Genomic DNA, 12,407 nt, shown 5'->3' on the forward strand with positions numbered 1-12,407 from the left:
GTGAAGAACTTGTTAGAAAGGTAAATAATGCAACCGTTTGTATGACTGTCTCAGGGGTTAGCAAGGAATATTCCAGGTCACAGAAATGGCTTCTGGATAGCTGGTTATGTGTGAGGGAAGCTCATGGAGAGAGTTGATACGAAATGGTAAGAGACGACCAGAGCACTTTTCAATGACCCTGTGCTTGGTTTCTTTTCCCCTGTAGCGGAAACGCCTTGCATCAAATTATTTGAATAACCCCTTGTTCCTTTCAACAAGAGGTAAGCGTATTTTTAAATGAATATACTACTATTCTAATGACATGTTAAATATTTATTAGTAGGATTTCATATGAATTACTGCTAGGGTACCATAGGGCATTACTTCGTGTAAGGTCCCTGCACTTTTTAGTGTGCAGTGAAAATAGATGGTTTTCCTGCAAAAACAATTGAAGGATGAGGCTAAAGGTCAAAACTGTGTAGAAACGGATCCAAAGTCTCTGCAGTCAGTGGAAAATCCAATCTCTAGTATTGTAAGCACCATGCAGTGAGAGGACTGATTGAAGAAGGCAGTGTTGCCAATCCAAAGTACTTAAAAATATATGTTGAAAAATTGGGATTTAAAAAATAATTACTATTCTGGGCTTTTCATTTGCCTGTTTTCATCAGCTTTAAGAAACTGCTGTCCATCCTCAAAGGCTAGAAATTTACCATACGTTTTTGCTTTAAAAACAACGGCTGAAAACCACACAATTGTTCTGACTCCAAGAGCTGGAGCCATAAATCTAGATTCGATGGCCTTGAAGATGCCTTCCAATCTTGTATTTATAAGAACTTCAGGTGCTGAAAATTTCATGGTAAAAGCCTTGAGAATGAACAACTCAGAGGAGCCATTTGGGGATGATGATGATTAGCTCCTGTGAAGAAGTCCATTCCAGGAAAAATGTGCAACATATAGAGAAGGCAAGGAGTTGGGAGGTTGGAGATGAAACACAGAGAACACTGAGTACCATTTAATTCTTCAGACAAGGCCCATGTAGGATTTTAAGAGAGAAAGTGAGAAGCTTGAGTTGCATTTCAGAAGAGGAGAGAAATCCAGTAAAAAATGTGATTACGTCCTTGCCCTCGTGTTGCCTTTATAACTTAGGCTCTACTGTGGTGCATTAGCGGTAAGGGAGGACAGGCCTTTTTCTAAGCCAAATAGTATTTCAGTATTAGGAGCATTTACAGGGGTAATTTCAATTATGACATGAAGTTTTGGCAGTTTTTCAGCGTTTGCTCGATATCCCTGTCAAGTGTCATGTTCAGTGCTTGAGATTCACCTTACTGGCCCTGCCGTGAGTTCCTGCACCATGTGATCGCCAACTGAAATGCAGCGGTGCTTCTCTCTGCCTTCAAAACTTCATGTGCTAGATGCAGGCAGTTGGCCTACTTACCATATGCCTCTCATGCATAGGGTCTCAGAGGACAAGAGAGGTTATTACATGGTAAACAGCTATGATGACATGCCTCTTAGCAGGAGCCCATGCTCATGTGAGCCCCAGTGGAAAGAACATTATTCCTGGCTTAGTTTTATCTTCAAAATTAAAATTATAATTTATTATTTGTCTTATCATAGCACTTGTTTTTCCCATGTAAACACATGGGAAAAACCAGGAGAGAATGGCAATGTTAGGAAGCTGTGCTGTTAGCCCCTCGGTGGATTTCATTTAAGTTAGGGTTTGATATCTCTGACCTTCTTTCTGCCACGTGTTTCCCATTTTATTTGCAAGGAAGAAGGCAAGTGACAGAGCTCCAATGATGCAGCTGTCTCAGACCTGCTTGGAAATCAGCACTCTCTCTCTCCTTAATTGTTAATTCCTCTCCAAATCCTGTAGCTTTGGTTTTTCCAGCATCCAGAATCTGTGCTGGGATTCTGCATATTCTGACATTTTTAAGCTGGACTTCTTTACAGCAGAACTCCCCCCCTCTGTTAGGGTTTGTTAACTACGTGCACCAAGAGCCATTGTGCGAGATGCTGCGCAAGCTCTGAACTGCAGACGGACGCTGTCCCAGACAGCTTGGCACTGTAGGGATGTAGTTGTCCACTTTAGGTGCAGAGCTGACTGCTCTTATAAAATGCCCCTTTACAAAAATTGTCTCCAGTTTAATTTTTCAGCAACTAGAAGGCAGAAGTGAACATAATTTAAAATGTTTAAAACTTTTACTCTAAAGTGAGCTGAAAAGAGAAATAAACAAACTAACAAAATCCCTATGAAGTACAGGAAACAACTGTCATTTCCAGAAAAGCAGAAGAGAACAATTCTTGTAAATTTTGAGCAAAATGTCAATTAATCAGGATTCATTTATCTGAAAATGTCTTACCTGAAACGAGGTCACATCCCCTGACATGTATCATTTGTAGAAAAGATCTTCAATTATCAAGCCTCTGTTTATCTGAATAACATTTATATCCCCTGAGTAATTGTGGTGTCATATCACGGTGGATCTCTGTGTATTTGTGTATATGAAGTGACATCTACAGATTTTATAAGTCTGTGATTATTTATGGAACTCATTGCCAAAGGATGCTACAATTGTTGGGAAAAGTAGACAAATTTATGGAAAAAAAAAAAAATTATCTGAGGCTGTTAAATATAAAAATGAAGATGCAAACTCCAGGTCAGGGAAGCCCATAAACTGCTAGTGTCTGGAAGGATACCTCTGGAGTAGAAAAATTTACTCTGTTTGCCCTGTTCTTGCACTCTGTGCGTGAGTAGCAGCACTGAATGCTGTTAGCAAAGGACCCTGGGCTTTATAGCCTTTGGTCTAACTTCAGTGAAGTTGTTCCTTCATTGTTATGTTCCTCTTTCTACATGTGTGTGAGGTCTGAATGTGTCTGCATCTTCATGTGTATGCGTGCATCAGTGTATAAAATGAATGTGTAACAGCGGGAAGCAGCTCCCAGGTTGGTCTTTATATGAGGGATCACATGGGGGCAGCTGTATTCCCACTGTGATCAGAGAGGGAGCTGAAGAAGGACAGAAATATCAGTTTAGTTGTCTCTACTTTAACCCAAAGAAAGGCCTCTCCATCAGCTGTTTGTCACTGGGACAGTGTGCACCAGCCTCTTACAAATCAGCAGCAAACATTACGACCCACTCTGCGGTTTCCATAAAGCTGTTAAAATTTTCTGGCTTTTTATTTTTGGACCAAAGCGTGATGAATTTCAGAAATATTTTTATGAAAGGCTTGGCCTCCTTTCTGGTGAGCTCTGATGGTTCTTGTTCTTATCAGGCTGTGAATGCAATCACTACAGACTCAGTTCATCAAAAGGTCAGGAAATCTTGGCATTTTGGGTGGGAGTAGTTTGATGATAAAGAGTTGATGATAACATAAAGCTCACTCCCACAAGTAGCTGACCATTTTGGCCATGAATCAGCTGAACATTTAAACATGTGTTTAACGGTAAGTTAGTGGCACTGATTTCATACTCCAAGTTAAGCGCCTGCTTAAGTGCCTTGCTGGTTCAGGGCCAGACTGTTTATCACCCAGCAGGCTGAAGTCCTTAAGAAAGACTTTTTGACTACTGGCATGTGGAGAGGAGCTCCGCATGAAAATTTCTGAAAATTTGAAATAGAATGTGTTTCTCATACTACGACATTTTAGCATCAGACCTTTTGACATGGGATTCCTGCAATGTAAATTTTTAAATCTCAAATGGTAACTCCGTTGCTTCCTGTTGCATTCTTTCCTGCCCACGTTAATTTTGGCAATGTCCTGATCCCCTGTGTCACAGCTTCACTAAAATTACTCCCATAGCTGAGAACTAGCATTCATTGCAGCTACGTATTTCCCACTAATCTGTTCTCTGCCCTTCTTTCATATGCTAGCAAATGAGGATCCATTCTGGAAGGTATGTGTAGCAAAATTTACGTATTACCAGTGTCTTTCTCATTACTGTGTAATTCATTGCTTGCTTCTGATTATTGTAGTCTCTGCCAAGGTACAAAATTGCAGTATTCTCTTTGCCTTTCATATTGCTTGTGTGAAACATTTCCCACTTAACTAAATCTTTGAGCCCCTAAGTTAGAATTTCAAAGAGATGAACTCTTGGGCTTTCATATGCAAGGCTTGAGTTTAATGCCTTTGTCGAATCCACTGATTGAGAAATTTCTAGTCCAGATTTGTGGGTTTAATGAAAATTTTAAGAAAAATGAGTAACCATTCTAATTTGTATAGATTGACTCTCTTTACATTGAGGTTAAAATTAAGACTTTTGGAGCAGGTAATTTCTAAAGAGAAATATTTTGGAGAGCAGTTTTTTGACAGGACTGAGTTAGAATTCAAGATACAAGCCTGACTATAACTATCACGAAACATTATAATTAATATCCCTAAAAATTAAAATATGCTTTTGGAATTAGAAAGATACAAAATTATTATTCTCCTTCCTGGAAAAGCACAAGGAAAATCTAGGGGTTTTATAATCATTCACAAGCCATGAGAGTTTCAAAATCAGTATCTCCTTTATTAAAATGCACTTAATTATACAAAGAGTAATTAATGTTGCCACCAGATTAGCATAGCAATTTACTACATGACATTGTAACTTTGTTGATGAGTCTTAGTTCATTTTATATATTGCTTCAGACAAAGTACTAATCAGTCTTGTTGGAGAAAGGTTGTCAGAGCAAGTCTGAACAGAGAACAGTTAGTGCCAGGGAGAACAGAGGGACAGAGGAGCCCTCTAGAGGAGTTCACAAGAGAGGGTACACAGCAGAAGGTTCTGCTCAAGCGTCCCGTTTTCCTACCTGCTAATTGAGGCAATGGGCATAAAACATGGAACTGTGCTTTTTCCCCAGAACTTTTTCTTGCTTGCTTCCTTCTGGTTTGGAGTGGAAGGACAAGGGATCCACATATTGACTTTGACCCATGCTTCAGACTAGAGCTGTGCATGGTGATACATGCGTTGGAGTGACACATTATCAAAACCATGACGCTATGCGTCACAAGCTGGCTATATTCGTTGACTGCCTCCTGTGTTTTATTAGTTGGTTTTTATTTTTCTATCTGTTTCAATTTAAGGAACTTCCTTCTGGCTTTTTGTTTGTTTGTATTTGTTGCTATCATACACCGTTATTTCTGTCGTCTTCTACAGCGGCCAGGGTCCTTTTGACAATTAGATTTTGTGTTTGAATGAGCCTGTCTGCTGCAATAGCGGCTTTGAATGCTGTATAGAGAGTAGTTCTCAATGGATTGACTTTACCCAAGCCATCCTTCTTCTCCTGCAGAATGAGATCCACCACGATGAACACTGCACTGCTTGCAAGCGCGGCGTTAACTTGCAGCCCTGTGGCACATGTCCCAGAGCATATCACCTCAACTGCTTGGACCCACCCCTCAAAACTGCCCCCAAGGGGGTTTGGGTCTGTCCAAAGTGCCAACAGAAGGTAAGCTACCCGGAGCACAGCATGCCAAGAAAAGAAAATGGGAGAGACCTCGAATTTGTGTACCGCTAAACTAATTTAACCTCTGGTCACAGCTTAGGGAACTACAGTAGCTAAAGTAACACTGAGAGGCTTTTAGTGCAGTTTGCAGCATTTGTTTCTGCTATTTTCATCGTCCTAGAGTTAGAACATACACTGAGTGCCTTAGCTTCCCTGTAATTGCATCTGCTGGGATTTGTCCTTTTAAAATGTCTCTTAACTTCCTTTGTTTCCTTTCTTTACCATAAAGCTGCCAGCATGTAGGGTTGCCATACAAGTAATGTAAATGTTACAGATGAGGGAGACAGTGTCAGAAGGAGACACTGTTCACCAGTGGATCTGAAAGCTGTGAGGAGAACACTTCCTTTTCTTTAAATCATGTTTATTACACACGACTATTGATCATAGTCATGTCAGAAATGCTAATTTGTCTAGTTGCTGTGAATAATGCTGATTGCACGAACAGGAAAACAATTACTAAAACAGTACGGTGTCACTAAATTGTAGAGCGGAGGCTTAGATTTTGTGCCTTAGAGTTCTTTGTGTTTAGCATTGAGATCACTGTTCTGTTCCTTTTGAAAATGTCAAGGGGAAGTTCTAGTATGCAGTTGCAGAGAGCAGAGCAGCCCAGGATTAGATCCACGCTCTCATGTTTTCATATGGACTACCAACTTCTCCCATGCTGAGGAGACAACGCTCCTGGCAGTGTGGAGATCTGCTTGGCAGGGGCTGAAGAATGTCTTCTGGCCATGGCAACAAGAAACAGAAGACTTGTAACCCCCTTTTAGCACTGTTTGGTAGCACTGCTTATAGTGATGTGTAAAGGAGTAAGCCCCAATGGAGATGGCTACTCATATTATTCTCTCGGTACTTTTCAGCTTGCGAATTCTGAGACCAGGACCTAGATCTGGTCCTGCAGCGCTGTGAGGCTGGAGGAGGAAAAACATTAATGTGTGTTGTTATGGAGTCCTAACTTTTTATTATTTCCTGGGCTTATAGGTGTTAAAGAAAGATGACAATGTGCCATGGACTGGAACTCTGGCTATTGTTCACTCCTATGTTACTCATAAAACAGGTAGGGATTAACGCAGCTATTGACAAGGGATTCCCTGCTCGTGACGGGTGATGCCATTTGAGTCCTTCACAGCACTAATATTAAAGTAGTGTTGTAATGCTACCAGGTATGATGGCATCATTAAGCAAAGGGCCGTAAGGGGCTGTGACTGGGAACAGCAGGTCACTTTCTCTCCCCTTCCCCTTGGTCTGCTCCTTCGCTATCTTCTGTCTTTAAGTAGGCTGAGACTGATTTCTCAGGAACTTCACTCTGTGGAGGAAGCTATCATCAAAGTGGTGCCTTCCTGAGAACAGGGCTGAAAACAGGATTTTGAGGCAGAATCATATCAGGCTGGGAGGCAGAGACTCACAGTCAGGCTAGGCAGAGCCATGTCATTGGGTATGTAGCACGATGCCAGACTAGTGTCTTGGATACTACAACAACATCAGCTCCTAATTGTTTCGGTATCGCAATCATTAGTGTCAGGTGTCGTATGATATCTCTGCACTGACTATTACTTCCTTTAGTTCCCTGTCGCACTCTTACAATGGGCTGTCTGGGGCATTAGATCATATTTGTCAGGAGCTTTGCAGAGGTCGGGTACTGTTAGTAGTGTGCTTTTCAGCCAGGGTCGCTAACTATTGCCATTCCAGGTGGATGACCTGTTTTTAAATACCATTCACCTCTTTCTTGGAGACCTCCAGGACCCCATGTGGTCCAAGGATTAATTTTAATTCATCTCAAAGGTGCACTATAGCTTTGGGGTTGTCCTGTGTGCTAGCCGTTGATGTAGACACATGCATGCAAGCAGAAACTCCAGATTTATTTGGCTGTACCTGCCAACAAAAGGCTAATGAGACCGGAAACTCACCATTCAAAATAGGTGCTTCTGCTTTCTGTTGTCAAGTGCACAGATTTGCTGCATGTCCTTTTCTTAACTTCTGCATCCTTAATCTTATTGTTCTGCAGTCAAAGAAGAAGAGAAGCGAAAGTTATTAAAGAGAAGCAGTGAGCTGAAGAGTGAGCATAGACAGTTAGAAGAAAAAGATCGACTTCTCAACAATGCAGTGAAGGTAGGACACCTGACTGGGGACACAGAGTCTCCCGCAGAGATGTTTATAAAGAATTTATGCCTGAAAAACTGGTGTTTTGTGGCTAGAAAACGATTTATTCTCCCAAGCTATAGATGTTCAAGTGTGAATGTGTTTCTGAGGAATAACGTGTGGTTTTCCTTTATGCACAAAAACAAGCTGCTGTGGCAGGCTGAGGAGGAGAAATCACCTGAATTCCTGTTGCACACACACACCCCGCTCCCCCCCCCCTCAAAATAGCCATGGCTGCCTGCCTTGTAGTGCCATACACAGCTCTGATCTACCCAGTGACTTTAAGGCATTTCCATTTTCCCGGTGAAAAGTTTAGTCACAAGCATGTCCTCCAGTGGTAGCTGCTTGTCTGTTAGCTCAAAACTCTCGAGATTAGGTAGAAATAACCATCTTTATTTGTCTCAGGGGCTGAATGTTGTGACAACCTCTCCATGACTGGAAATGGATTCACAATCGTTTTTTCCGCAAACTCATTTCAAAGCTACACGTTGGCTGGAGACGTCTCCCACCCATACCATGCTATGAGGACCAGTCTCTGACAATAATGACTGGGCTGAGCTCAAAGCCGTAATTCCTATCCTCCATGGCTGAAGGAACTTATTTGGGGCTACCTCACCTCAGGCCCATTCTTACGGGGTAGCTGTTAGCTTGCATGGCAGTCTCAATAAATATTTGAAACTTCCTTATTCTGGAAAAATCAAAGTGGCAGCTGCAGGAGTAACTGGTCACTACTCGTTTTACCACTGCAGTTATCCAGAGGAGGCACGTTAAAATATTTATCACATTTAAAATAGAGTGGAAAGAAAAGCAATAACTTATTAAAAGACATCACAGTGGGGAATATTCCCCGTAAGTGTGTATAGCCACCATCAGCACTAATGGAAACACACATATGTATGAAGAAGTGACTCTGGGGTACGGGATATCTTTAGTAGGTAGGAGAGTGCAGTGGGGATGAGGTGTTCGGAAAAAGAAAAGCATTTGGGGATGCAGTCAGCTATCAGGGGTATGTCAGGGCTGTCAAAATCTGTAAGATTTCTACCTAGGCAGAATCAGGTTCTTCCAGTGGGCAACACTGTCTTATTTAAATGGTAATATCAGCTCGTTATATTTATTGGAGATATATCCACTTGAAAGGGGAAAAGCAATTAAAGGTGTTCCGGCACAGAGCAATTTAATTTCTGACATTTGCCTTAGCAGAGATTTACATTAAAGAGAACACTCTCATACACACCACAGGTGCAATGGTATTATTTGGTAAAAACAGAACATGATTTATCCTTCACCTGAGATTTCATCTGTCTAAACCAACCTCTGAGCAGCTTCACACAGTTGCTTTTCAAACAACTTGACTTTCAAGTGAGCATTTCCCACTTCCCCAGGACTGGAGAATCCCCCCCTACCCCGGGCAGTCTAGACCGTAGCCAAAGAGGAGCCATCTGCAGACAAGTAACCAGTTTTGCCAGACCCCTGGGCCCACTGGGAGAAAGAAAACAGGAGGTTTCAGATATTAGAGAGGCTACTGTCCCCTTCCATCTAGCAGATAGGCTCCGGGCTTTGGGCTGTCACATAGTCCCTCGCAGGTCAGCTGAAAGCGTGAAGGATGGGACGTTAGCTGCAGCAGGACGCAGCTGGGGAGGGAAGGGAGGTTTACTGATACTTTCTTACCTCTTCGTGGAGAAGACGGAGATTTGGGATGCCTTCGTTTGGCTCCTGCTCTCGTGCTCATTTTCATGTAGGTTTGTATGAAACGTTTCAAGCGATTGTGGGGTACGCTTTGGCCGCCCCATAGGAGAAAGGCTTTCTTGTGACTGCAGTGGTATAACAGTAGTGTCTTAGGTCAAGTTTTCTGCCAGAAAGATATTGACATCGTGTTTAGAGAGATCAACTTACCTTCACAGTACTGACTCCCTAAAATGTGTGGCACGTACAAAACGCATCATGGTGAGGTTTATCCCTCAAGCGTTTATCAGTGCCTTTTGGCAAGATTTCGAGACCTCACTGGTGCCTCCGGTACTTTCCAGTAATACAGCTATTACAATCCCGTGCCAGTAATCTCTTTGGAGTGCAGAAGGCATTTCTGCCAGGCTGCCTAGAGGATGAGGTCAGAAACGTCCTCTGAATGCATTTGGACCGGGATGAATATTGTTACCTTAGATAGCTGCTGCAGCGTATGCAGCACTGGTGATTACTCCATTCGTTAAGCTGTGGTTTTGCTATCCCCAAAGGAGAATATCTTTCATTTGAGCAGGACGTGCGCTCAAGACACAAAAGGATGTTTGGAGAGATGTTTGACACCAATTTGAATGTATTCTCAGTCTTTCCTTCTCTCTCCCCTTCTCTTTATTTGACAGAAATGCTTAGAGCTAAAAACCAGCCTGTTGGCCCAGCAGAAAGGGACTCAGTCATCACTGGAACGTCTCAAAACCCTCATTAGACTGATACAAAACGAGCAGATGATTCAGGTTACCATGACGACCACCACCACCTCCTCCCTGCTAACTGTCCCCTGGATCAAACCCTCCCCTGCCTCCGCTGCCATGCACAAAGCCTTGCAGCAATCACAGGGTAACAACTGACAGAGCCGGCTGCGGGAGCGAAGGAAGGGGGGAAAAACTTTATACACATGCGCAGAGGAGAGATTAAAGTGAAACAAAGGAGAGAAGGAACAGTCTCAGTTTTGATACGCGTAGAAACTCGCAAACCAATCAGTCCAGTTTGTAGGTCACTGTGGCAGCAGGTTCCCACGGAGCGGGTTGTGCTGCGGTTTTGTATTTGCCGAGACCTTCAGTGCTAATGAGATTTCTTTTGTTATGTTGGCCTTAATGTATTTATGACTGAGGAGGAACAGGAAAAGTATGGCCGATAGGAAGCGGGATATCCTTTTGGGGGGGCAGACAGGTTTCCAGTTCTGCTTTAAGGGGAAAATTTTCAATGCAAAGAGTTAGTGAGCTAGTAGAGAAGTAGTTGGGCTGAAAGCTGTGTGTGGGAGGGAAATCGGTGAGATAACCAGAAACTGAACTACTTAGGACTCGACATGGATTCTTATCAGAGGAACAAAGTTGGCCCCGTTGATTCAGGTGACCTGGAGATGGGGCCGTTTTGAGCAGAACGGCGTCACGGACACTCACAGAGCCTTCGAAACAAAAGATCGGTTTTTTTCAGTATTATTAGAGTTGAGAATTGCAGATATTTAAATAAAGAAACTGTATGAAGTTAGCGTTTCTAGTAAAATATTGAAGTATTTTCATGCTGATGCTTCTGTATATGCGTTCCGAAGTATTTAAAAAAGTATGACTGTAAAACTCCTTACTTTTTTGCAGGTCCTTTTTACTTATTTTGCTATCGGTGTATTTTTCTCATGGAGTTTTTGTGCAAGATTTAGCATAAACCATAATAGTGGATATCTTTGGCAGGTTGGGTTTTGGTTTTTAAAGAGATTATTTTGGGGGTTTTCTTTTTTGTTAATTTTGGATTATTTTTTTTTAAGGAGAAAAAGCAAATAAATATTCTGTTTTTTGTTTCTTGCCAGTACAGATAATATGCCAAAAAGATAACTTTACATTTTTGTACTGCATTTTTATTGTTAAAAATATGTAACGTGATTTTTTTAATTATTATTTTTCTTTTTTGCTTGCAGAAATATCTGCTGAAATGGTACAGGAAAAAAAACCTGCCTCAAGGGGTTGTTGTTTCTCGTACTGGATAATATCAAGAGTTCTGGGGGGAGGGACAGGCTATGGAAAACGTAAAGGGTTTGTTGGGTTTTTTTTTTTGAAACTTGATTCCTTTTTAGTATTCTGTTGGATTTTAGCACATTTGGGAAGCGTTTATCATTAGCCTGAGAAAATCCCAGTGCGCCTGCTTGTTTCACTAGCTAGTCTTCCTGATACTGCAAGGGTCCGCCTGGCCCCCCCGTAGGCACAGCCCCCCGTCACTCTGCGGCCTGCCCGGGAAGGTAGTGATGGGCACCCCGGTTTTTCTCAAGGTCACGCACACACACCAGATGCCATCGTCTCTGTCGTTTATGAGTTCTCTGTCAATTAGCACAACAGGTACTTAAGGAAAGCGAGAAGCCACCAGAGCACGACACAAGGCTAGTCTCTCACATCAGCATATCACATGGTGCCGAATATCTTTTTTTTTTTAAATAAAAAAAAAACACACGAGGGACTGGCTTTTTCCGTCGCCCATCACTAGGCAGCACATGGTCCCTTCAACCATTTTCACAACTCCGGGAGAAACTGTGCAGTACTATACAAATCTATTTTAATACACAACACTCGGTTGAACAAGATTTTTATATTCTTTTATTGATGAACAAAGTGAACTAAGTAAAACACAATTGTAATACATTGGTTATTGTATGCCAATTATGCATTCTAATGTGGCTTGCAATGTAAATGTTTTCAGGTTTAATGATTTTTTTTCCTTCTCAGACAAATAAAAAAAGGAAAAGCGTGGAAGGTTGAATATGTGAAGAATTTCTGAAGAAGTGTCTTGGACTGTTAAAAGTAGTTATTTTGAAAAGGGGACTGTCCAGTGGATAGTGTGCATAGAAAAAAAAAGTGTTTGTCTTAAATATGCCAATGTAGTTTTACTTCTTTATGATGCATTAAACTCGATTGACAATTTAATGGCGGTGTTGTCGTCGTGATATCTGCTGCCGAGGGGATGCGGCATGGCCTGCCCAGGGCCGCTGCTGTGACCCCTTCCCCGGCCAGGCTCTGGCTGAGGGGGGGAAGTGACCAGTGCTGGTTTCTCCAGCGCCGTCTTCAGTTTTCAGATTTAAACGATGCCGGAA

General features: G+C 42.1%; 1 protein-coding gene across 2 annotated transcripts in view; it reads left to right on the forward strand.

Moving 5' to 3' along the window:
* PHF21B (PHD finger protein 21B) overlaps positions 1-11,805 on the forward strand; it is a 167,034-nt gene extending 155,229 nt beyond the window's left edge. For both annotated transcript variants that reach the window (XM_075051822.1, XM_075051823.1), the window contains 6 exons: positions 206-260; positions 3,851-3,873; positions 5,252-5,410; positions 6,446-6,521; positions 7,470-7,573; positions 9,958-11,805. In XM_075051822.1, coding sequence (XP_074907923.1) covers positions 206-260; positions 3,851-3,873; positions 5,252-5,410; positions 6,446-6,521; positions 7,470-7,573; positions 9,958-10,182 — 642 coding nt within the window. In that variant the 3' untranslated portion in view covers positions 10,183-11,805. The remainder of the gene's footprint in view (positions 1-205; positions 261-3,850; positions 3,874-5,251; positions 5,411-6,445; positions 6,522-7,469; positions 7,574-9,957) is intronic.
* The last annotated feature ends 602 nt before the right edge of the window (positions 11,806-12,407 follow it).

This window comes from Buteo buteo, chromosome 19 (assembly GCF_964188355.1).
Source record: "Buteo buteo chromosome 19, bButBut1.hap1.1, whole genome shotgun sequence".
Classification (NCBI taxonomy): Eukaryota; Metazoa; Chordata; class Aves; order Accipitriformes; family Accipitridae; genus Buteo; species Buteo buteo.